The sequence below is a fragment of the Equus asinus genome, chromosome 26 (assembly GCF_041296235.1).
Source record: "Equus asinus isolate D_3611 breed Donkey chromosome 26, EquAss-T2T_v2, whole genome shotgun sequence".
In the NCBI taxonomy this organism is placed as follows: Eukaryota; Metazoa; Chordata; class Mammalia; order Perissodactyla; family Equidae; genus Equus; species Equus asinus.
The window spans coordinates 29,853,296-29,875,861 of record NC_091815.1 but is presented as its reverse complement, the minus strand read 5'-3'; the positions used below and the strand labels follow the sequence as shown (position 1 = coordinate 29,875,861).

The window sequence follows — 22,566 nt, the reverse complement described above, 5'->3', positions numbered from 1 at the left end:
CCACACGTCCTCAGCGTGGAAAAGGGGGCTCACGACGCCTACAGCTAGTGTCGCCCTAGTGTCGCCCGCAGTGGCTGAGCGGGTGGGAGGGGAGGGCTGGGGGGGGGGAAGGGAGGGGAAAGTCGGAGAAGGAAGCGCTAAGCCAGGGAGCACTAATGGGGAGGAGGCAAGAGAATGAGGGAGGGGGCGTCTGGGCCCCATGCCAGGGACAGATACTGATGCCACAGGCCCTGGAATCCCCTCACACAAGCCCTTTCCCCGTCCTGCACACAGGACCTGGCAAGGAGAGACGGACAGGGGTCCATTTATACCGATCCCCTCTCCCCACACCGCTGCACACAGCGGGGCTGGGACCCAGGCGCTTGAGGACATCGTTTCTGGGTGTTTCTTTTAAGAGTGGCCTTTTCAAATAGGGAATCACAACCCCGTGGGCTGTCAAATCAGTAACATGACTCGCAAGTAGTAATAAAAAAAAGAGTAGACTAGAAAAAGCGGATCTCCAGTATGAAGGGTAAGTACTATTTTGTGAAGCCTTTGCAGGGGGTGGGGTATGTCTCTACCTGCACACAGGGTGGGGGCAGGAAACAGACCGCTCACCGTGCGTGCTCATCCATCTCGCCTGGGAACCAGTTTTAACGTGTCTTGGAATGTCTGCCTGTTTCTGGAGGTGGTATTTTGGAGATGGCGGGGGAGCGCTCATGAGTCTGCGGGCCCAACGCTCTCTGAGGTCTCGCTGAGGCGACGTCTAGTCTGAGCTGCAGCCCGTGCACCTGTCTGTGCCGGAGCGAACCCCAAACCATGCGTCTGTGACATGTCTGGATCCGTGTGCGCATGGGAATCCGCGTGTCTGTGACGGAATATCTGGGCATGATGTGTCTCTGGGACCCGCTCAGAGTGGTTCCACCACTGCTGCGAGTTTTCTCCCTGGGCCGGGCTGTCTGTTGGTATTCCCACGGCAGTGGCGGGATCTCTAGGCTCCTCACAGCATGTCCCCATTTCTGTTGGCATCCGTCTGTGGGCACACGTCTTTGCGACGATGTCTTTGACTGTGTGCGGGCCTGTGGCAAGCTCTGGGAGAGTTGAGGAGCAGGAAGGTCTTTCCAGAGGGCTGAGTCTTTCTCTGGGGGTGTCATTCTGTGGGCCCCCAGGTCCCTGATGGGGCTCTGAGTATGTGTGTGTTTCACTGGGGAATATTGCCAAAGGGCTGAAGGCTGAAGCTGCTGTGTTCTCTTTGAGGGGGGGGGTGCTTCCAGCACTGGACATCCCTGGGATGTCTGTGTGTTTGGGGGGTGTCCATATTTTTGCGGTTGTCTATTCTTCCGAAGGCCCTTATGTGTGACCGCATCTGTGTTCTGCAGGCTCCGCCCCCTGGTGGTGCCTACTGCGGGAGCGTGGGTTGGGAGACCAGCCTCCTGGGTGTTTCTGGGGTAGAGGTCCAGGGCTGTATTTCCAGTTGGGCATCTTGCTGGATGGGTGGAGCTGGCCCTCCGCTGGGTGTGCCTTGGAGGGTACACACTGTGTCTTTCTTGTCCACCATTGTATCCCCAACTTCAGCGAGGCTGCCTGGCAAAGAGGAAACCTCAACAAATATTTCTCAGATGACGATGCATTGAAAGAGAATCTCTGTAAAGGGGTTTCTGGGGAACTCCTGAGGGTGTGCACCTCTGAGAACATCTCCAAGTTTCTTTCTCAGCCTCTGTGTGTGTGATGCTGTTTCCGCATGTAGAACTGTTGCTGTTCCAGATCCTTCTGGCTTCCAGCATGTCTGTGGTAGTGTCTCCCTCCAGGTGTGCGTGTTTGTGTGTATCTGAGCCTGTCAGCCATGCTGAGGGCAGGTCAACTGTCTTTCTGATTTGTGGTTTGTGACAGTGTTTCTAAATAGCGATGTCACATCTCCCTGGTGAGTGACTAAATTCCTTAGGAGGGGTCTGTTTTCATTTGGGTGTCTGTCCAGGTGTGTGTGTGTGGTGTTAAGATCATGTCTCAGTAAGGGGTCTCTTTCCGTCTGTCTCCAGGTGTGAGTGTGTGTCCATCTTCACACCTACATCTTTGCGTTTGTTCTCGGTCGTGCTTCTGGGGGACTGTCCTCCTACCCGCAGAGGCTGTTGTGTGTCGCGCGGGCGTGCTGCAAGGACTGCCATGCTGGGAGGCTCTTTCCAGGAACCTGTGGCATCTCACCGGCTCTGGCCTGGTGTCATCTGGCTTTGTTCAGTGTGTCTTGGCTGGTGTCCCTGCTCTCTCGGGGTGTGGATCTTGGTGACAATGGGTTTGAGTGTGTGGGTTACGTTTTGGGTGAGCGTCTGTTTCGATTCCAACGCATCTCGAAGCACAGAGCGTGTCTCTGTAGATGCAGGCCCTGGGGGCTGTGGCTCTGACATGGAGGGGACTCCGTTCCCAGACCTGGAGTCCACGTGTCTCTGTCTCTGATGCGTAGCCCCATAACCGCCCCAGCCTCCCTGCAGGCTTGTGGGTCTACAGCTGTGACTTCAATCTCGTTTCCATCAGCCTGTGCACAGGCCTGGCTTGGCTTCGTTCTCTTCCTCTCCAGCGACATGTCTTGGGGCTTGTGTGCTTCTGTGTTCACATCAGGAGACAGAGAACTTTCGACCCACAGACGCACAGCCGCCATTCCCCAAATACCACCTCCAGAAACACAAACCTTCCAGCACACACTAGCACTGCTTTCCAGACGGTTCTGACCAGCACTCACGTAAGAGGTCAACGTTTCTGAACATCTCTGTGTCTATCTAGCTGCTGACATGTGTCTCTCCGACAGTCAGCTATGTGATTCTGTGCGTGCGTCTCACTGGCTGGAGCCCACGGCAATGTCCCTGAGTCTCTTCCTGAAGACCCTTCCCCGCCTCTACTTTCTACAAAGCCCCCAGCACAGGCCTCTACCTCCTCACTCCTCTGCCCACGCCCGCCCTGTCACCCCAATCCAGATCCCACCTGGGACAAGGCAAAAAAGCCACAGGGCCCTGCTCCCCGATTGGCGAGGTGGGTCGGAAGCCCTCTCCCGGCCGGCGGCACAGCCTCTCCAGCGCGGCCCGGCTCCAGGAGGGAGGAGCGCCGGGGGAGCAGACCCACTTGTCACACGCCACCCCCAAGACCCGCTTACCTCGAACGAGGACCACCTGCTCTGCGCGGCCTGTGCCCACGGCGTTGGTGACCGTGCAGATGAAGGTGGTGTTGACCAGCTTGTCCACCGAGTGGATGATCAGCTGGGGGCCCTGGGCTACGGCTGAGGCTGGTAGGGTGCCCGAGGTTCTGGAGAGGATGGGGGTCATGTGAGGGGGACAGCAGGGGCCAGACGGGAGCAAGGCCTGGTCCCTGATGACAGAGCCCTCGGAAGCCCAGCTCCAGGGATCTAAAACTTACTGCCTGAGAGCCCAGTACTGCCAGCTCCCTCCTTCTGGAAGACTCATGGGTTTGGGCCCCTGGTGGTCCTCTCCCATGACCCAGGAGATCAGGCCCCCAGCCCCTCCTCCCTCAGACCCAGGAGTCCAGCCCCAGCTCCTCCTCCCTCAGACCCAGGAGTCCAGGCCCCCAGTCCCTCCTCCCTCAGACCCAGGAGATCAGGCCCCCAGTCCCTCCTCCCTCAGACTCAGGGGTCCAGGCCCCCAGCTCCTCCTCCCTCAGACCCAGGGATCCAGGCCCCCAGCCCCTCCTCCCTCACACCCAGGAGCCCAGGCCCCCAGTCCCTCCTCCCTCAGACCCAGGGGTCCAGGCCCCAGCCCCTCCTCCCTCAGACCCAGAAGTCTGTACCCCCAGCCCCTCCTCCCTCAGACCCAGGAGTCCAGGTCCACCCGGGACTCACGTGCTCCAGTCATAGCCTGTGGGCTCTGGGTTGCTGCGGACGTCACAGCTCAGGGTGGCCTCACTACGGCCGAGGTACCAGTTGTCATCATAGCCAGAGATGGAGACTTCAGGGGGGTCTGATGGAAACAGGGGGACTGGCTGAGAAATGGGGAGAATCCCCGAGGAGGTGATAGGTAAGCAGATAGATGGGAATCCTACAGAAACGGCATAGGAGCCAGCCCTCATGGCCTAGTGGTTAAAGTTTGGGGTGCTCTGCTTCAGTGGGGCAGGTTTGGTTCCTGGTCGTGGAACCACACCATGTCAGTGGCCATGCTGGGGTGGCGGCTCATATAGAAGAACTAGAAGGACCTACAACTAGAATCTACAACTGTATACTGGGGCTTTGGGAAGGGAAAAAAAGAGAGAGAGAGGAAGATTGGCAACAGATGTTAGTTCAGGGGGAATCTTTCCCAGCAATAAAAAGGAAAATACATGAGGAAGGACAAAAGGGAGAGAGGCAGAATATTAAAAAATAAAACAAGAAATGAGGTGGTTTGGCAGGAGGTGGAACCACAGAAACTGGTGCAGATCAGTCTGGGCTGTGTCTGCTGAGGCCAGTGTGGACACCGTCCAGGGACGCCACTGTGGGTGGTTGTGAGGAAGGCATTGTTCAGTGTAGACAGGGCCTGCGGGAGCCACTTCAGATAATGTGTGTTACCTCCAACTGCCAGAGTAGGTGAGGGGATGGGTTTAGCCGAAGGCCTTGCCTGGGAGCCAGGGTAGAGGATTCTGAGTTGGGGTTTGGGGTATGTTTGGACAGTGACTGGAAGGGCTGGTAAGGTTCCCATTTGGCAGAGTCTGCAGGGAGAGTGCCAGGGCAGCCTCTATGGGTAGTACTAGGGGGTGTCAGCGTAGGCAGTTTTGAAGAGCTGGCATAGAACATTCTGGAAGGGCCAGGAGTGACAGGGCCCAGAGGGGCCAATGTGAATCATACTGGGGGGTGGGGGTTGGTGTAGAGACCCCAGGAGGGTCAGTATAGACAGTGCCTAGGGAAGCCAATTCAGGCAGTGTGAATGGGGGTGCGTGTGTACACAATGTTGGGTTGGGCAATGTAGACCAGGAGTCGTTGATATACAGATAGAGAGGGAGCAGTGTCCACCGGGGTCCATGAGAGCCAGGAAAGATATGGTTGGGGGCAGTTACGTGCTGGTAAACTGGCTCTCTGAAAGGAGGAAAAAAAAAACCCAGCCCTTGAGGCCGGCCCTGTGGCATAGTGGTTAAGTTCGGCACACTCCACTTCAGTGGCCTTGGTTCATGGGTTTGGATCCTGGGCACAGACCTACACCAATTGTCAGCCATGCTGTGGTGGCATCCCACACACAAAGTAGAGAAAGACTGGCACAGATGTTGGCTCAGGGCCAATCTTCCTCAGCAAAAAAAGAAAAAAAAAAAAACCCAGCCCCCAGCTGCAGAGTTTGCCAATTTCCTTGTCATAAACACTCCCCCAGGCTTGATTTCAAGCTACCAATATGACTTCACTAGATGCAGAATTGGGAAGAAACATATAAAACTGGCCCTTGCAGACCCACTCTGGCTTACACTGTTGATGGTGGCAGCAAGAAGACAGCCTAGGGAAGCATTGTAGACCATGAGGGGGCAGTGTGTAGATAGAGCCAGTGTAGACAACGGGCAGGAAGGCAGTGCAGAATTATTCGGCCCGAGGGAACCAATGCAGACAACACTCCGGGAGAGTGTAGACATGCCCTAGAGGAGAGCGTGTAGACAGCCCTGGGGGTTCAATCACTCCTGACACACTCACAGCGCACGGAGAGGCTCACAGACAGCAGATCGGGCTCCTTGAAGCTCTCGTGCTCCACTTTGCAGATGACCTCGACACCGTCTGCTCGGCCCAAGGGCACCAGGGTGAAGCGGCTGGTGACGGTAACTGTGCCGGGCACAGACCCGGACACCTGGCTCTCTCTGGCCTCCCCATCCAAGGGCGAAAGCCAGGAGATCCGGGCGGGTGGCCGGCCCCCCGTGGAGACACAGCGGGCTACGGGCACAGGCTCCAGGCTGAGCGGGACCTCCTGCTTCTCAATACGGTTCTGGGGCTGGGCTGGGGAAAGGAACAGAGCGGGCGTGTCAGTCTTCACCTGCAGTCATTCAACAAACACCTCAGCCGTGGAGCTGAGCAGTCAAGCCCCAGCTGCCCAGGTTGCCATCCCAGTGCTGCTGCTTAGCAGCTGCATGGCCTTAGGCAAGTCATTTCCCAACTCCGTACCTCAGTTTCCTCTGAAACTGGGGACGATAAATGTTCCCACCCCCTAGGATTGTGTGCGGATTAAATAAATTATACGTAAAGCCCTTTGGACAGAGCCCGGCACTGTGCTATGCATGAGCCATTTTATTATACTGTCTGCTCTGCTCTGCTAGAAAAGCAGAGACGGCGTCTGAAAAGCCTGGAAGAGGCTGAGATTTAAAAAGAAAAGCCAAAAGCAGGCCAGCGTGGTCCAGAGGTCCAGCTGGAAAGATCTCCCACTTCTTTCCTGCGATCACGGTTAGACTGTGGTGCCGGAAGTTAATAAAGGCAAGAGACTCCCGAGTCTGGGAATCATTTGCCCTTTTCACTCATCCTCCTGGAGAACACGGGAAAATATTAGGAGGGAAAACCGACCCTCCACGAAAAATCAGAATAGCACCCAGTTCCCGACGCGGGCCCCCACCCAGCCTGACGCCTGCTCCTGCCACACGGCTCCAGCTGCCTCTGGACCTCTCCATCTGGGCGTCCCCTGAGCTTCTCAGCCCTCCTCTGCTTCCCTCTCCTTCCCCCGCCTCCTGGACGGCCACAGCGCCTCTGATGGCTTCCCCACATCCTCTCTGCACCCTCCCATCCACCCTTGGGTGCCCCAGGCACCCCACCCCACCCACCTCTGTCCCTGCTCCCGCCCACTGTGGGGTCTCGGTGACCTTGCACCTGGAAGGCTCCGGCCCTCCTTCTGCTTGGCTCGCTCCTCCCCTTCCTCCAGGTCCCAGCCTCACTTCCTCTAGGGAACTACTCTGACTTCTGACCCTCTCCTGTTGGTGGCCCTCCCAGCACCACCTGCTCCCTCCAAGAGCCCCAGCTGTTCTGTTCTTCGCTCCTGCCCCCGCAGGTGCCTCCCTAAACCTCTTGCCCAGAACAAACGATTGCACAAGAAGAGGGACCTTTGCGAGGGGTGGTGGGGAGAAGAGCCGGGCTCTGGGTTATGCAAAACAGCTATGGTTTCAGGCTGCCTAGAAAGGGAAGCGTTGACCCAGGAGATGCCTCAGACTCTCCGGGGCTGGAGGAGGGAAAATAAAGTGTCCAGGGTGATGTGGCTTCTGGGAAGTCGTTGGGGGGCAGGTGGGATTCCAGGGGAATACCGACAGTTAGCAAGAAATAGCATCCTTCAACAAAATACCTTCCTCCCACTTCCCCGGCTCGCTCAGCGGCTGTGTGGTCGCCCTGCCGCCGGAGCCGGAAGGCTGGGAGTCCTCCCCGAGGTCCTCCCTCCATTCGTGGACGAGAGCTGACTATCTCCCAACAGTGTCTCTCTTCCACCCACTTCCCTCCACCCGCCTCCCGCTGCATCTGGCCTCTTCCAAGCCAGTGCCTTCTCCCTCCTGGTCTCTCTGCTTCCAGCCACCTCTGCTGACCCCTCCAATAGCCCCCCACAGCAGCCCGTCATCTTCAAACAGTGTCAACAATCTGATCAGGTGGCTCTGCTGGCTGGAACCCCTCCAACGGCTCCAAATGGTACCTGGGATGAAGTCCACCCGACGAGGCCCAGGCAAGCCGGGCCTGATGGGGTCCCTGCCTCGGTGAGGGTCACCCAAGCCCTCACCACCACCTCGCCAGCCTCCTTTCTGTTCTTGGCACACCAAGCTCGCTCTCCCACCCCGGCTTTGCACACACTGTTCCCTCTGCTCGTGCATCCCTTCCTCTGCTGGTGGACGTGTGCCCACGAGGGGCCCTTCTTACACCGCAGGACTTGACTAAGAGGCTTCTATCTAAATTCGATTCTGTCTAAATGAGGCCACCGGGTCCCTTACTCGGAGTGAGTATTTTACAACATCCTGTTTGCCAATTTCATTCTTCTCTGGCTTCATCTTTAAAATATCCCCCAAATCTGATCTCGCCACGCCCACTGCCTCCACCTTGGTCTATTTGCTATCAACTCCCGCCTGGACTTACACAGTCGCCTCCTCTGTGGCCTCCCAGCTTCCACCCTCACCTCCCACCTCCGTGCAGCCAGAAGGAGCCTGGGAGACCCCAAGCCAGATCACACCCCTCCCCTGCTCAGAACTTCCTGGAGCTCTTGTGCTCTCAGGGCAAAAGCCAAAGGCCTGGGCCAGCCCAGTGGCACAGTGGTTAAGTTTGCATGCTCTGCTTCAGCGGCCTGGGGTTCATGGGTTCGGATCCTGGGTGCAGACCAACACACCGCTCAACCAGCCATGCTGTGGTGGCATCCCACATATAAAATAGAGGAAGACTGGCAAGATGTTAGCTCAGTGACAATCTTCCACACCAAAAAAAAAAAAGCAAAAGTCTTGATATGCTCCATGAGCCTATCTGTGATCTGTGCCCTCCCCTTCACCACCTTCCCCTTGTCGTCCTTTCCTATTATCCCTGTCTTCACTCATCTCCACCACACTGACTTCCTCATCCTTCCTCAAATATTCCAGGTGCGAGCTGCCTCAGGGCCTTTGCACTTACCATTCCCTCTGCCTGGCACTCTCTTCCCTTAGATATTTGCAGGGCTCCCTCAGCTCCTTCTAGTTCTTGTTCAAACATTACAGACCTCGCTGGGTGAAGCACAACCTGCCCCACTCCGGCGTCCACAGCACGTATAACCACATGTACGGCACATGTGTATGGTGGCAGATGGTAATCAGACTTTGGGTGGTGAGCACGACACAGTCTATACAGAAATCGAAACATGACGTATACCTGACACTTATAGAATGTTATAAACCAATGTGACCTCAATCAAAAAAATAAAGGGAAAAAAAAAGAACAGTGCCTGGCACACAGGGGTGCTGAAGATACATCCCTGCTGTGTCCCCAACTAGCAGAACAGCGTCTGACAAAGAGCAGGTGTTTCAGGAATATTTGCCAATTGACTGAAGACCACAGAGAAAGTTGACATTACGGCCGAAGCAGAGAGGGAAACAGACCCCTTGCCACATCGCGCTCCCCGCCCTGCTCACCTATGGCTCTGAGCCAGGTCACTCCACGGCCGGTGCCCTGGGGGAAGGTGGCAAACTCGCAGGTGTAGTTGCCTTCATCCTCCACAGTCAGCCCCCCCAGCGCCAGCGTGGCATCTCGCAGCTCCATCTTCGCGCCCTGCCCAGCCCCAGGGCTCTGCCTGGCCGTGACAAAGGACAACCGCTCCTTGCCAGGCTTCGGGCTGGGGAAGCTGGGCCCGTACAAAGGGTGGAAAACAGCCACGTTCGAGCTGATCCCAGCAGCATCCATGCGCATCCACGTCACCTGTGACACCTGGACCTCAGAGGCTGGTGGCAGCAGGTGGCACGGCAGCTCCACGGTGCCCCCCAGGTGGCCCCGCACCTCGGGCAGCACGCGCACCTGCACATCCTGGGCTCCTGGGAGAGAGGGAAGAGGGAAGTCAGGTGGGCAAAGGACCCAGACCCCTGCAGGCTTGGCAGGGCCGTCCTGAGGGGGCCCCACAGGGACATGCAGGCCCCAAAGGGAACACCGGAGCCTTCGAGGGGCCCCGATTCCAGTAAGGCCAGCCAGAAAAGACACAGAGGAAAACTAGGGCCCTCTGAGTCCATCTAACACATCATGGAATTACTGTGACTAGGCGCCATGAGGAAATCGTGGTTACATTGTGTGGCTTTTTCTTAAAAGATACAGGGTTGCAATGTCAACTTTGCAATCTTCTCTCAAACTGTTCAGTATGAAAATAAAACAAGATACAGAGACAGTGAAGAAATAAATGCGGCCAATGGCCCCGCCGGCAAGTCTAGAGGCCTCTGGTCCACCCTTCCACCCGCATGTTTGAAATTTTTCAGGATAAAATGTTTGGAGAAAAAAATAATCCTCCCAAATCAAGTCAACAGAAAAATAAATCGATCACCAAACAAATTTCAAAAAAATTAAAAAGTGGGAGGGTAGTTTTCATCTTTTTCCATAGGAATTTACTTGCTCCCACCTTTTGATAAAACCTACAGCTCTTAGACTGTTTTTTTTTGGGGGGGGCAGCTTTACAGAGAAATAATTCCCATCTACCCATTTAAAGTGTCCCGCTTAATGGCTTTTTGTATCTTGACGAGTTCTGCATCCATCGCCGTAATCAATTTTAGGCCATTTTTATAATCCCCCAAAGAAATTTCAGTACCCATTAACAGTCACTCCCCATTCCCCCCCACCCCACCCCACCCCCCAGCCCTGGTAACCTCTCATCCACTTCCTGTCTCTAAAGATCTGCCTGTTCTGGACATTTCACATAAACAGAATCATGCACTATGTGACCTTTTGAGACTGGCTTTCTTCACTCAGCATAACCTTGCAGGGTCATCCATGTCATAGCACGGGTCAGTACTCATTCCTCTTTATGGCCGAATAATATTCCATTGTGGGGACATACCACATTTCGTTTATCTCCTCATCAGCTGACAGACATGTGGGTTGTTTCCACTTTTGGGTGGTCATAAACACAGCTACTGCGAATATTTACGTACAAGTTTTTGCTAAACGTCTGTTTCCGTTTCTCAGCTTATCTTTTTTTTCCTCATTTTTAATAACAACCGGAATAAAGAAGAATGTTTCCAGCCTGGCAACTGAGGACACAGGCTGCCTGGGTTTGAATCCTGGCTCTGCCACCTGCTGGCAGTGTGACCTGGGGCAAGCCATTTAACCTCTCTGTGCCTCAGTTTCCTCAGCTGTAAAAAGAGGGTCATGACCGCGCCCACCTCCTGGGCTTGTTATAAGGATTAAAGACTATTTGTAGCGCACTTGGCACAGGAAACACGGGCTCCGAGCTGGTTAAATAAACACAGCCGGGTAAGTGGCCCTCGACACTCAGCCTCCGGCAAAGCCAAGGGCACACACCCCGTCTCAAGGGGCTGACTCCGACCCAGCTGACTCCAACCGAGATGCGGATGGGGAGTGTGTGCAGCCTCTGGCCTCACAGAGGAACCCAGGGAACATTAACAGGTGACCCTAACGAGAGGGTCCCCGGAAGAAGGCAGCCCCTCGGGCGGGGCCGGTGCCAGGCACTTTTGGAAAGAAGCCATCAGTGAAGTGGCAGCAGGGTGTGACACATGCATCATCTCGTGGAATTCCCCGTACAGGTCTCCCAACTCAGACCTCACAGTGCCACCTTGGGAGATGGGGCCTCTCCACTCTGGGGCGACCCCAGAGCGACAAGAGTGTGGCATCTCGGAGCAGATGGCAGGGATCTCCTGCTGGCTCTGTCCCTTTCCAGGTGGCAGACCTTGTTTGGAGCCTAATCTCCTCCGTCTATAAAATGGGGATGTTTAAGTGGCCGTGCAGCGTCCCTGGGACAATTCCATGACTCAGTGTTTTCCCGTAAGCCCTTCGCAGGGCCTGGCACGGGTGAGTCAGGCCGAGGTGAATGGCCCCCTGCAGCAAGCCGGATCCAGCTCTCACTTGTGTTTACTTTCGCCCTACATGGCATTGTTTCAGAAGTGACCTCGCGGCACAGAAGGGTCTGGAGATTCAAGGTCAAAACTCAAACCAAAATCAGGATATGGGACTCCCGGGGGGCAGTTGGGTGGCACTGAGGAAAGGCCACCCTGTTCCCTCAACGCATTCCCTGAGGTGCCAGGACCCTCCTCTCTCCTGGCTGCCACATGCACTCAGTGCGGGACAAGGATCCCCAAAAGCTCTGCCCCCTTCTAGCCGGTTGAGGAAGGAAGGGTCCCCAGTCAGGTGCGCGGCAGAGAAAGCAGGATGGGGCCAGGGAGTGGGGGCTCCCCCTGAGGCAAGTGGGAGCCAATGAGGGCTCTTCAATTGGAGAAGGATTTGGCTGAAGCCAAGGAGACTTGAGGGGAAGGCGGAGCTGGACAGCAATGCATTATCAGACACCAAAAGGCCTGACAAGTGTCAACAAAAAGACCCAGAGGTCCCAACTGTGCCTGGGCATGGGGAGGAGGTCGGCTCCACCAGAGGGAGTTAGAAAGGGGTTTAGCGGTTGGGGGAGAGGGCGGAACCGGAAGTAATCTGCTCTCCCGCCATCCTTTCCCATCCTATGCAAATCCATGCAACCAGTATGGACTCAACCCACGGAGCAGGTGCTCCACAAACACTGTCGAATGAGTATCAGGCTCTGTGCTGGCAGCGGGGGCCACCAAAGCGCTGGGACCATCAGATGCCATTCCAGCAGGGGAGACAAATATTGCACAAACCGTCATCACCAAGGACACCATAAAGACTGAAGGGGGTGGGCGTGGGAGAAGAAGCTGGAGCAAGAGGCCTGACCCACTGAGGCGGGTGCGGAGGGCTTCCTGGAGGTGGAGACTGGAGCCCTCTCTGGGCCTCTGGGCCCCTTCTGGGACTCAGCTTTCCTGTCCTCAGGAGAGTTTTGTGATGGCAAGATGCTCCATCTCCCTTTGGAGGGAGGCTGCCCCCCCCCCCCCCCCCCGCTTCTGGGGGGGAGCATCTCAACACTGTCAGCTTCAGAGGACTAAAAACACCCACTTCTAGCTCCCTGTGGGGCAGACTCCTCAGATCATTCTTTCACCCCCAGGATGCTGCCCCAGGTGGCCACGCACCTCTCCACTCCCTGAGCCGGCCCTCGTCCTCCAGCCCCGCACCCCATTTGTCTACACAGCACCTCGCCCCATCTGACACCCTAGACATTTCTCGACCCCCTTGAGCTCCACCAGGACAGAGATTCTGTCCCGTTTTGCTCACAGCTGGACCCTCCGCACCTGCAACAGAGACCAGCTGGCAGTAGTGAATGAACACGGTCCTAAAACCCCGCGCTCTCCGACCCCTTCTCAGTTGCTAATTCTGAGTGAATGCGTAGGCTGGTTGAGCCCCTGAGGGGCTAGCAGTCCGTTTTTTTTTTTGGCATTTCCACTTCAGGAAAAGGTTCAGGATCAAAGCGTTGGAGTCCTCCCCGCCCCCCCCCCCCACCTTCTCTCTCACCCCACACGCATCCATCAGGAAATCCTGTCAGCTCCATCTTCAAAATACATCTACTACAGTCCGACCACGTCTGACCCGTCCACCACCGCCATCCTGGCCTCGTCTGCTGGCACCTCCCCTCTGGGGCAGCTCCCCCTCATGGAGGACTGCAGTTGCCCCTCACAGTCTGTTCCCACAGGCAGCCCGAGGGGCCTGTGAGAAGCTACAGCAGACCGTGTCCCTCCTCTCTGCTCTGAGCCCTCCCATGGCTCTCTTCTCACTCAGAAAAAAGCTCAGGTCTTTCCAGCGGTCTACAGATGCTGCCTGGTCTGTGCCTGTCCTCATGCTGACCTCATCTCCCACCCTCGTCCCCTTGGCTCACCCTGTTCCAGCCACGCTGGCCTCCGCACTATCCCTCAATCGTGCCAGGCAAGTCCCACCTCAGGGCCTTTGCACATGCTGTCCCCTCATCTTGGAATGCTCTTCCCACACACGTCCCAAGGGCTCCCTCCCTCCCTTCCTTCAGCCCTTTGCTTAGCCAGGCATTCCCTAATCACCCACTGACAATAACAAAATCTCCTTGCCTCTGCTCTGTTTTCCTCATAACTCCCGATGTATCGTCCCCAAGAGAACATCAGTGCTGGGGGCAGGGACCTTCATCTGTCTTGTTCTCTGCTGGATCCCCAGAGCCTAGAACAGTGCCTGACACACTGTAGGAGCCCCAGAAACGTGCTGAACGAATGAATGAGATGAAGATGGGGAACCAAGAATGCAGCAGATCACACAGGCTGAGGTTGAACTAGAGTTTAGTCTTTTTCCTGAGGGTACTGGGGAGCCACAGAGAGTTACACATAGAGGGAGGAACAGGCTTCGGTTTGTGCTCTAGAAAGAGCCCTCAGAATGGAGTGGGGCAGGGTCTCAGGGCAAGAAGAGGGACCTGGACCAGGGTAGGGGCTGTGGGGATGGAGGGAAAACCGGACTGGAAGCATATTCAGAAGCTGGAATGGTTGAGACAGGGAGGCTGATAGACGGTGGGATAAGGGGGAACGGGTGTGGACTGCCGCCCAGGTATCTTGCATTTCAGGTGGAGGCGGGGAAATGAAGCCAAGAGGACAGCCCGCCGGCCTGGAGTTAGGACTCTAGTGCCCAGCACGCTGCTGGGTGGGTGCCTGTGCCCTGACCTTGTCCAGGACCTGGCCGGCACCACGGCGGGGGAGTGACCGTGAGAACACTGGCCTTCCTCAGCTTCCCTCCACGAGCCAGAATGCTGACAGCTTCATGAGGTGTCAGCTGGGTCCCCAGACACGCTTCCTCTCCCTGCGGCCCTGGCCTGCAGGTTTCCTGTCGGGGGCAGAGTGGGGGCTGCCCAGGGCATTGTGTGAGCCGGGGGGGGGAAAACTTTGGGAGACAGACACCGAATCCAAAACCCTCCTATCTGGGGAAGGGAAGATCAAGACAGTGACCTATGGAAACGGAGGGGGAGGGGGCTGGGGGCCCAGACTCCTCAGTCCCAGACCAGACTTCTGGGTTCCTGCCCACCTGCCCAGCTGGCCTCTCCAGGCTTGGCTCACCCTGGACCTATAAAACCCTGGGAGCCGCCCTCTCCCCACAGGACGCGGCCAGACTCTAGCAGCCCTTTAAGGCGAGCGTGCTGAGAGGACTGGCCTCGGCTGCTGCCTCGGCCACCTCAGTAATTAATTAATTGCATTAATCACAGTGCCCACCCCCACAGCGGACATCCAGGAGCCGGTCTGGGGGGTGAGCAGTAGCAGGCGCCACCAGGATGTGGGGCTGTCTGTGTGACCTGCCTCCTGATCCGCCTGCCTCCCTGGTGGTCATCACCCAGTGCCGGGAGATCCCCCCTCCCTGGCTGAGAGTTCTCTACCTTTGCTCAGGGGCTTGGCTGCCCCCGAAGGCCTCCCCTGGGGGCTCTGACATTTCTGCGGGCGGATCTCTAGGACTGACTGAGCCTCTCACACAGAATGCCTTACGCGCCGCTCCGCCCAGTTCAGAGTTTACACCGGCCCGCTTCTGCCTCTGAGACTGGCCCCGCCCCCCCACAGGTCCCTCTCTTTGATCTCTGGTGTCTGTCCTTGCATCCGGTTCTTAGGGTCCCAAGCTATGTCTCCAACTCCCGGGGTCTCTGGTCTCTGCCTCTGTCTCTCTCAGAGACCCTGTCACTCTTACCTGTGTCTCCAAGGAGTGCCTGTCTCTGCCTTCTGTGTCTCTCATTTTTTTCCTCTCTCTCTCTGTCTTTAACATCGTTATGGAGATATAATTCCCACACCCTACAATTGCCCATTTAAAAGTGTACAGTTCAATGGCTTTTTGTATATTCATAGATTCATGTGTCCATCACCACAATCCACTGCAAACGTTTCACCAGCCCATCAAGAGACCCCGCCTCCTTAACCGGTCTCATATTCTCTTTCCTGTGTAGCTCTGACCTCTGTGTCCCTGTCTTTCTGGGTCGGGGTCTCCTGGTCTCTGGAATCTGGTTCCGGCCATCGATTCCTGGGGTCTCTGATCTCTCGAGGTTTCGGCTCTCCATCTCTCAGGTCTCTGTTTCTCTCTGTCTCTGGCCCTTGGATCTCCCTGCGCCCTGGTCTCCCCAGCCCCGCATGTCTCTCCCCATCTCGGACACACTTCCTCCCTGCCTGGGCCATCTCACTGGGTCCCCTCTCCTCCTCCTGCTCCATTTCTCAGCATGGCTGGGACATTAAAAATGTAACAGTGTCCCAGGTGGGGGCGGGGGAGCTGGCCGGGGTGCCCAACTCACTGTGCCTCCTATGTTCACCTCTCCCTCTGCCCCCGCACACTGCTGGCCTTGAGGCTCGCTGATGCCCTAACCTCCCCGGGGTCCTGGCATCTCCATCACTCACAGTTGGGGTCTTTTGGGCTCCCTGCCTGTCACCAAACCCCTAAGTCTCTCTCCTCAGGCTGTGCCTGCCTTTATCCTGGTGTCTCTGCCCAGCTCCTTGCCCCCACCTTTCTCCGTCCCATCCCAGTGTCTTTCTGTCCCCTCCCTGGGGCTCTACTTCATTCCTCCCCAGCTCTCGGTTCATTCCCGTATGTGTCCCCGACCCCACCCCTAAATCTGTTTCCGACATCCTCCCTCTGTCAGCGTCTGTCCCCATCCCTGTATCTCCTCCTCTCTGTCCATCTCTCTCCCCCTCTCCTCCCCCGAGTATGGGGACAGACTCACCCCGACTTCTCCTCTGCCCAGTTCCCCTTCCCTAACAAGAAGAGACAGCGGGCCTGCAGTCCTCTCTTCTCCCCTCCCCCTCCACGATGTGGGGCTGCCTGGCTGACATGGATGAGCAGTGAAAGCTGGGGAGGACTGAGAAGCCAAGCCGGCCCAGCGGGAGGCCCAGGTGGTGCACCCTCATTCCGTGGAGGCTGAGGAGGGGGAAGGCAGAGCAGCCAGAGAGGGTAAACAGAGACGGAGGGAAAGGAGAGAGGGAGACGGGGAGCAGGGAGGAGAGAAAGCTCAGAGAGAGATGGAGAGAGAGAGGAGGGAGCCAGAGGAGCAGAGAGAGCGAGAGCAAGTGAGAGCCTGAGAGAGAGAGAGATGAAGGGAGGGAAGGAGGGAGGGAGGGAGGGAGAGAGAGGGAGAGAGGAAGGGAGCAGCGAGGGCAAGATGGCAGAGAGCAAAGGCACAAGGATGGACCATCAGGAAGGGGAAGGCCCCTCCCCAGGCTAAGGGCCTTCACAGGGATCAGTGGGACCTCCGAACCCTCCCAGTGGCCCTGCAGGGACTGGACTGTTATCTCAGTTTTGCACAGGAGGAAATGGGGGCTCAGAGGCACTTTCTGGAGCCCACCCGGTGGAGCAGGGCCAAGAAAGGCTCCGAAGTCTGCAGTCTGGCTTCCAGGGACGGCTGTAAATCCTGGGAAAGTTGCTTGCCCTTTCGAACCCTCTGTTTCCTCATCTGCAAAATGGGAACAGGAACAGGACCCGTCACCCAGGGCAGCCTAGAGCTTCCCATGACATCACCAGCCAAGTCAAGGCCTGGCTCACTGTCAGGTGGATTCGGAGCATTCCCCCAGAGGTGGCAGCCTCTGACCTCACCTCCCTAATCTCTGACACAGAAGCGGGAGGCAGGGAATGCAAGAAGCAGCACCCAGCCCGGGTCAAGGCTGGGAGATACTCAGAGACATACTTGGAAAAGTGAGGTCAGAAGGATGACCGGGTTTCCCCAAGATGCCCCTGTGCTTTCTGGGCAAACTCTTGGGAAACCCCAGTATCCTAAGTTTCCAGCTGGGAATAAACAGCCGGGTCATCTGCAAGGGGCGGAGCCAGAGCCTTCTCCACCTTGCTTCCTCCCAGCCCCTCCCTCCCCTGGGGGCTGCGCCCCACCTCCATGGGGGGTTGGGGGAAACAGGAGGGGGTATTGGGCAGGGCAAATGGAGGGGCGGAGGATTAGGGTGGCGTCCCCTCGCGGCCACCTTCCGAGGCGGATCCGAGGACAAAGACGCGACAACAGGAGAGATAAGGTCCCGAAACCTGGAGCCCGGAACCGGGAGCCAGGAGAGCGCGCCCGCCCCAGCTCGACGAAAGTGAAACCGGGAAAACTTCCCCAGGGACGTGCCCACCGACAGCTCACAGGGAAAGGGACCGGTCCCAGCCTTTGAGACTCGGCCTCCTGTTTCCCTGGGACAGAGCTGATGGAGCCTTCCGCTTCCACACAGCGCCTCCAGCCCTAAGAATATATCTAGAAGCCAAGAGACGGGGTCCCTGCCCACCTTTATATCTGGATCTCAGGAGACATTCCAGTGCTCACAATCTGAAGCCCACGAGATAGGGCCTCTTGTCCCCCCCCCACCCCAATTCTACCTGGGACCCAGGAGACAGAGCCCCCCCCCCACAATTAAATCTGAAACCCACAAGCTTGAGCCCTTCCTGCCCCCAATGCTACCAGAACCCCAGTAGACATAGCCCCTAGCCTTCATTCTACCTGGTACCCAGGACACAGAGCCCCCAGCCCCTAATCTTTCTGGAGCCCAGGAGTCAGCCCCGAGCCCCTTGTTTCCTGGGGCCTAAGAGTCAGAGCCTGCAGCTCCCTGAGGCCCGGGGTTGGAGCCCTCAGGCCCTGTCCCAGGTCGCCGGAACTCTCCTCCCGGGCCCTCCAAGGGACCCAAAGTCTGAGCTCTCCGCCTCTTCTCTCGAGGACCTCGACCTCTGGCCCCCTGCCCTCGATCCTGCCCGGGCCTCAGACGCCCAACCTTGGGAGAAGGGAAAAGGGCGGGTGGGGTGGTCTCGCCTCCTCCTCCGACCCTCCTGCTGAGGGTGGGGAGACATTCCCCACATTCCTGAGGGGGTGAGCGCAGACGGAAACCCAGATCCGAGGGAACCGATCGGCGCGGGGTGGGGAGGGGGCGCGAGGCCTTGGATTTAACCCTTTCGGCGACAGAGTCTGAGTAAGGGGGAGGGGGTAACAGAAGTCCGGCGTAGGATGGGGAGTTCGGATGAAGAAGGGTGTCGGGGGTGAGAGGGATGCAGAGACCAAAGGTGGGAGTCTCAGAGAGAGGATGAGGTGTCGGGGGGTCGGAGTCGGTGGGGCGAGAGAGGGGGCCCGGGGATCCGGGGTGGAGGCGGGGAGGGTGTTCGGGCTCACCCCTCGGAGGCGGGGAAGGGGCCGGTCCGCGCGCGCGGGCGGGGGGGCTGCGGTCTCTCACCGGTTTCCCGGAGCAGCAGCAGCAGCAGCGGCAGCAGCGGCAGCGTCCGCAGCGATCTGGACGGCGGAAGGGCTGCGGCCCGGGCCATGGGGGGCCCGGGGAGGGGCTGGGCCCGGGCGGAGGCCCGTGGGCTACTCTGCGGACGCCGATCGGCGGGGCAGGCGAGCAGGTGCCTGAGCGGCTCGGCTCCGGGCCAGTTCCGCCGCGCTCCGCTCTCCCGGCTCGGCTCTCGGGCCGGTTCTCTCGGCTCCGCGCCCCCGGCCCGTAGCTTCTTTCTGGCCGTTCGGACTCGCTGACGTCACAGGACCCACCCCTTCCCTCCCCCCACCTGTCCAGCCGATCCCGGGCTCAGGCCCCGCCCCATGCTCTTCTGGCCCCGCCCCCTCTGAAATTCTACGCTGGTCCTGCCCCAGGATTCTACACCCGCCCCTCCCAGAATTCCACATTCCCACCCCCAGCATTCTGCACCCGCCCCCTCCCAGGATTCTACACCTGCCGTTCTCCAGGATTCCATGTTCGCCCCGCCCCTGGGATCCTGTCCCTGCCTTCTCCTGGGGTTCAAGCCCCGCCGCCTTAGGGCTTTTAACCACGCCCCCTGCCCTCGGGGAGGTCCCCCCCAGTCCCCCCCGCGTCCCTCCCCCTTCTCTGACGGCTCCTTTAAGGCGGAGCCTCACGCCAACTATGGAACTTCTTATCGACCCCGCCCCCGTGAGGCCACGCCCCCGCGACGGCCACGCCCCCCTGTAGTGTGTCCGGCTCCTTCCCCGGAGCCCCGACCGGCCAGCTCTGGCCCCGCCCCAAGCTCTGGCCCCGCCCCTCCAGCTTAGCCCTGGCCTTGTCGCCCCTGCGGGGGGCACGTGGGTTCGCTGGGCCCCGCCCCTTCTGGAGCCCCGCCCCCAGCCGAGGCCCCGCCCCCAACCCCACCTCGCCAGTCCCCGAGTTCTTGCTCCTTCTCGGGTCGCGTCTGCGGGCATCTCGGCTTCTCCCCGTCTCTTTCCGATCTCTGCCGCGGATGCTGGGCGCCGCTGCGTCTTTTTTTCTAGATTTCTCTCTGCCTCTCTTAGTGTCTCTCGTCTCTCTATCTTGGGTTCTCCTTCTCCGTCCCTGTATTTCTCTATCTCTGGGTCTTTCGGTCCTCACGTCTCGGGGTCGCTTTGTGTTTCTGGCTCTCTTTGTCTTTCTGTCACTGTTTCTGTGTCACTTGGTCCCCGTATCTCTTTCCATCCCTTTGACTCTCTGTCTGTCTCTGTGTCTCTCCTCCTCCCTGCGTCTCTGTGTCTCTCCATCTCTGTGCCTACTGTCTCTGCCCTCCAGTCTCTGTGTGTCTCTGAGTCTCTCTTCCAGTGTCTCTTGCTTCTCCCTCGCTGTCTCTGTTCTCCGCGTCCCTCCCTCCCTGCATCCCCGTCCTCTCCTCCTCCATCTGGTCCGCACCGTCTCCTTACCGCGGCCGCCCGCCAGGGGGCAGCACAGACCGGCCCCCGCGCTCCGCGGGCTGTGCGGGGCTGGGCTGGGGTCGGGCCGCTGGCCTCCGCCGGTCCCTCCCCGTGTCCTTGTCCCACTTCTCCTATCTCCCCAGCCTCCTCGCGTCTTTGTGCCTCTCCCTCTGACTCGGCCCCTTTGTCTCTCCCTGGCGGCTCCCGCTCCTCCCCACCCCCACCTACCTCTTCGCATTCCTCGGGCGGCCTGCGCGGGGGAGCTGGGGAGGCCGCCCGCGTGGCGGGGTGAGGGCGGGACACCGGGGGGTCGAGGCAGGGATGCCACCGAGCGCCTGGAGCCCCTCCGTTCCCGGTCCTCTGGGGCGCGGAGGCGCCGGGCTGATCAGCTGGGGCAGACGCTCTTGCCCTAGCCAGAGGACCCCCTAGACTTGCTCTCCCGCCCCACCTGCCGCACCCCTGAGCTTTCCTTTCCAGAAGGGCAAGGTCTGAAGGAGGGGAGACTCTTATTGACCCGCATGCACGTCTTGGTAACAACACTGTTAATAAATGTCTTACGAAATGGCAGATCCAGAACGGACTGACTTCTCTCAGTTAACTCATCACAAGAATCTCACGAAGGGGACGCTGTCATGATCTCATTTCGCTGCAGCCTACGCTGAGCCGGAAGTGGTTATTTGCCCGCAAGCTACCCAGCCAGAAGTCACAGGCTGGGACCTCCAGATAACCCATATCTCGGGCTTGGCACAGCTTGGGACGATGCGGGCTGGACAAACAGGTGCATAATGAATGCGCTCTAGATCTCTCTGTCCTTCTCTCCCCGGTCTAGGGCCAGGATCGCTGGGGGTTCATGCCAGCTTTGCTACTAACTTGCTTTGTAAAATTCTGGCCCCGCCCCCCATTTCTTCTTTGAGCAAAATAACCAGTCCCCAGGGAGCCTTCTTCCAGGAAGGCCCCCTGGCACCCATTCTTCTCCCGGCCCGTCAGTGAATGGGCTCAGCTCTCCTGGCTGTTCTCTGTGCGCACAGGCGAGCCCAGGAGAGAAGTCTCAGGAGGGTAGGCTGGAGTTTCACGCCCCCAGACACACTTAAGGCTGAGCGCTGCCGTGTTTGTTGACAAAGGACTGGGTGGGTCCCATGCCTGGACTTCCAGTGTCAAGGAGTGCCAGAGGTGGCACTTCACTGAAGAGCCATAGCCACCAGCAGGAAGGGGCACAGGACCACAGGAGTTGATGCCGAGAATTTTACCTGTCCAGCAACCTATTTCCCTTCTTCCAGCAGCGGGCCCTCAGATTTCCTCTGGGGAAACTTATTCTCAGTGCCTGTGGCTCACAGTGAACCTGACCCACTCCCGGCCAATCACAGCATTTGATCCCCTGGCCGCAGGGATTGTTTCAGGAATGGGGGTGGGAGAATTGGCCCTGAGACTTCTGCTTGAACTAACAGGAAAGGGACACCCTCTCTTGATGGGGGTTGCTAAGCTACAAGGGTAGAAATCTGGCACTATGGTGGCACGCGAGACAAAAGATCCTGCCTGTGCATGGAGGACAGCAGAGCTGAGAAAGAGGAGAGGACAGCTTTTCGATGAGACTCTTTGAGCTCCTAGATCCAGCTATGCCTGAAGGTAGTCAGCCCTTGAACTTCCAGGTTATACGAGTGAATAATTTTCCCTTTGCACTTACACAAATTTTGGACTTTGGTTTTTTTTGTCATTTGCAACCAAACACATCCTTGCTGATAAACTCTATGAGTTCAGAAGAGGCATGGATGCCTGTGAAGTTTCAAGAGCAGGCAAAAGGGTGTGAAAAATTTCAGAATCCTTCAAGATGCCCAGGCTTGGAAGGACAGGCAAGCTTTGTTACAGTGGGGGACATGGGGAAGGACATTCCAGGTGAGGGGAACAGTAAAGTCATCGCAGCACAAGGTGGGGGCCCGTGTGAGCGAGGGAACAGTGGGGTCTGTGAAGGGTCATATCTCAGAAGGCCCCGGATGCCAGAAGAAGGGGGGGCTCATGCTCCCGAGAGCAACAGGGAGCCACAGAAGGTTGATGAACAAGCTGAATCTACTCCAAACTTGCCTTTCCTTCCTGGAGGCCCAAATCCTGTGGTTCATCACCCCATCCCATTCCGCCTTCCCCAGACCCTTGGCCAAGGTGGAAGGAGGGGTCAGACTGAGGGCGCAGGCTGCCAGCTGTATGCAAATTGCCTGGGATGCCATGCAGATGAGGGACCTCATGCAAACGTATGCCCTCCTGGGAGGCGGGCCAGGACCCTCCCCTCATTAACTCGGGACGAGGTGCTGGGCAGTGTACCCCTCCTCTCTTACTCCCAGACATCTGTTTATTCCCCCTCAGGCTCCGCAGATGCCCTCTCACCAATGTCTGCCCTTTGAGTGGGCTCTCTCTCCACCTGGTCCCTTCCCTGGACCAAGGGGCCCTATTTTGCTTTTCTCTCTGTCCCTCCCCTTCCCTTGAAAAATAATAATAATCGTCAGCGCGAACCGAGCACATCCTCTGAGCC

The 22,566-nt window shown here is 57.9% G+C and overlaps 1 protein-coding gene across 3 annotated transcripts in view; it reads right to left on the bottom strand.

Moving 5' to 3' along the window:
- The window catches only part of NECTIN2 (nectin cell adhesion molecule 2), a 28,632-nt gene extending 7,892 nt beyond the window's left edge, over positions 1-20,740 (bottom strand). Inside the window, exons 1-5 of one of the 3 annotated variants that reach the window (XM_070498361.1) lie at positions 20,607-20,740; positions 9,028-9,423; positions 5,618-5,914; positions 3,818-3,935; positions 3,119-3,267 (exon numbers count right to left, since the gene is read on the bottom strand). In XM_070498361.1, coding sequence (XP_070354462.1) covers positions 3,119-3,267; positions 3,818-3,935; positions 5,618-5,914; positions 9,028-9,301 — 838 coding nt within the window. In that variant the 5' untranslated portion in view covers positions 9,302-9,423; positions 20,607-20,740. Of the gene's footprint in view, positions 1-3,118; positions 3,268-3,817; positions 3,936-5,617; positions 5,915-9,027; positions 9,424-18,615; positions 19,003-20,606 lie in introns of those variants that run through there. The other 2 variants (XM_070498360.1, XM_070498359.1) reach the window with 2 other exon arrangements.
- Between the last annotated feature and the right edge of the window lie 1,826 nt (positions 20,741-22,566).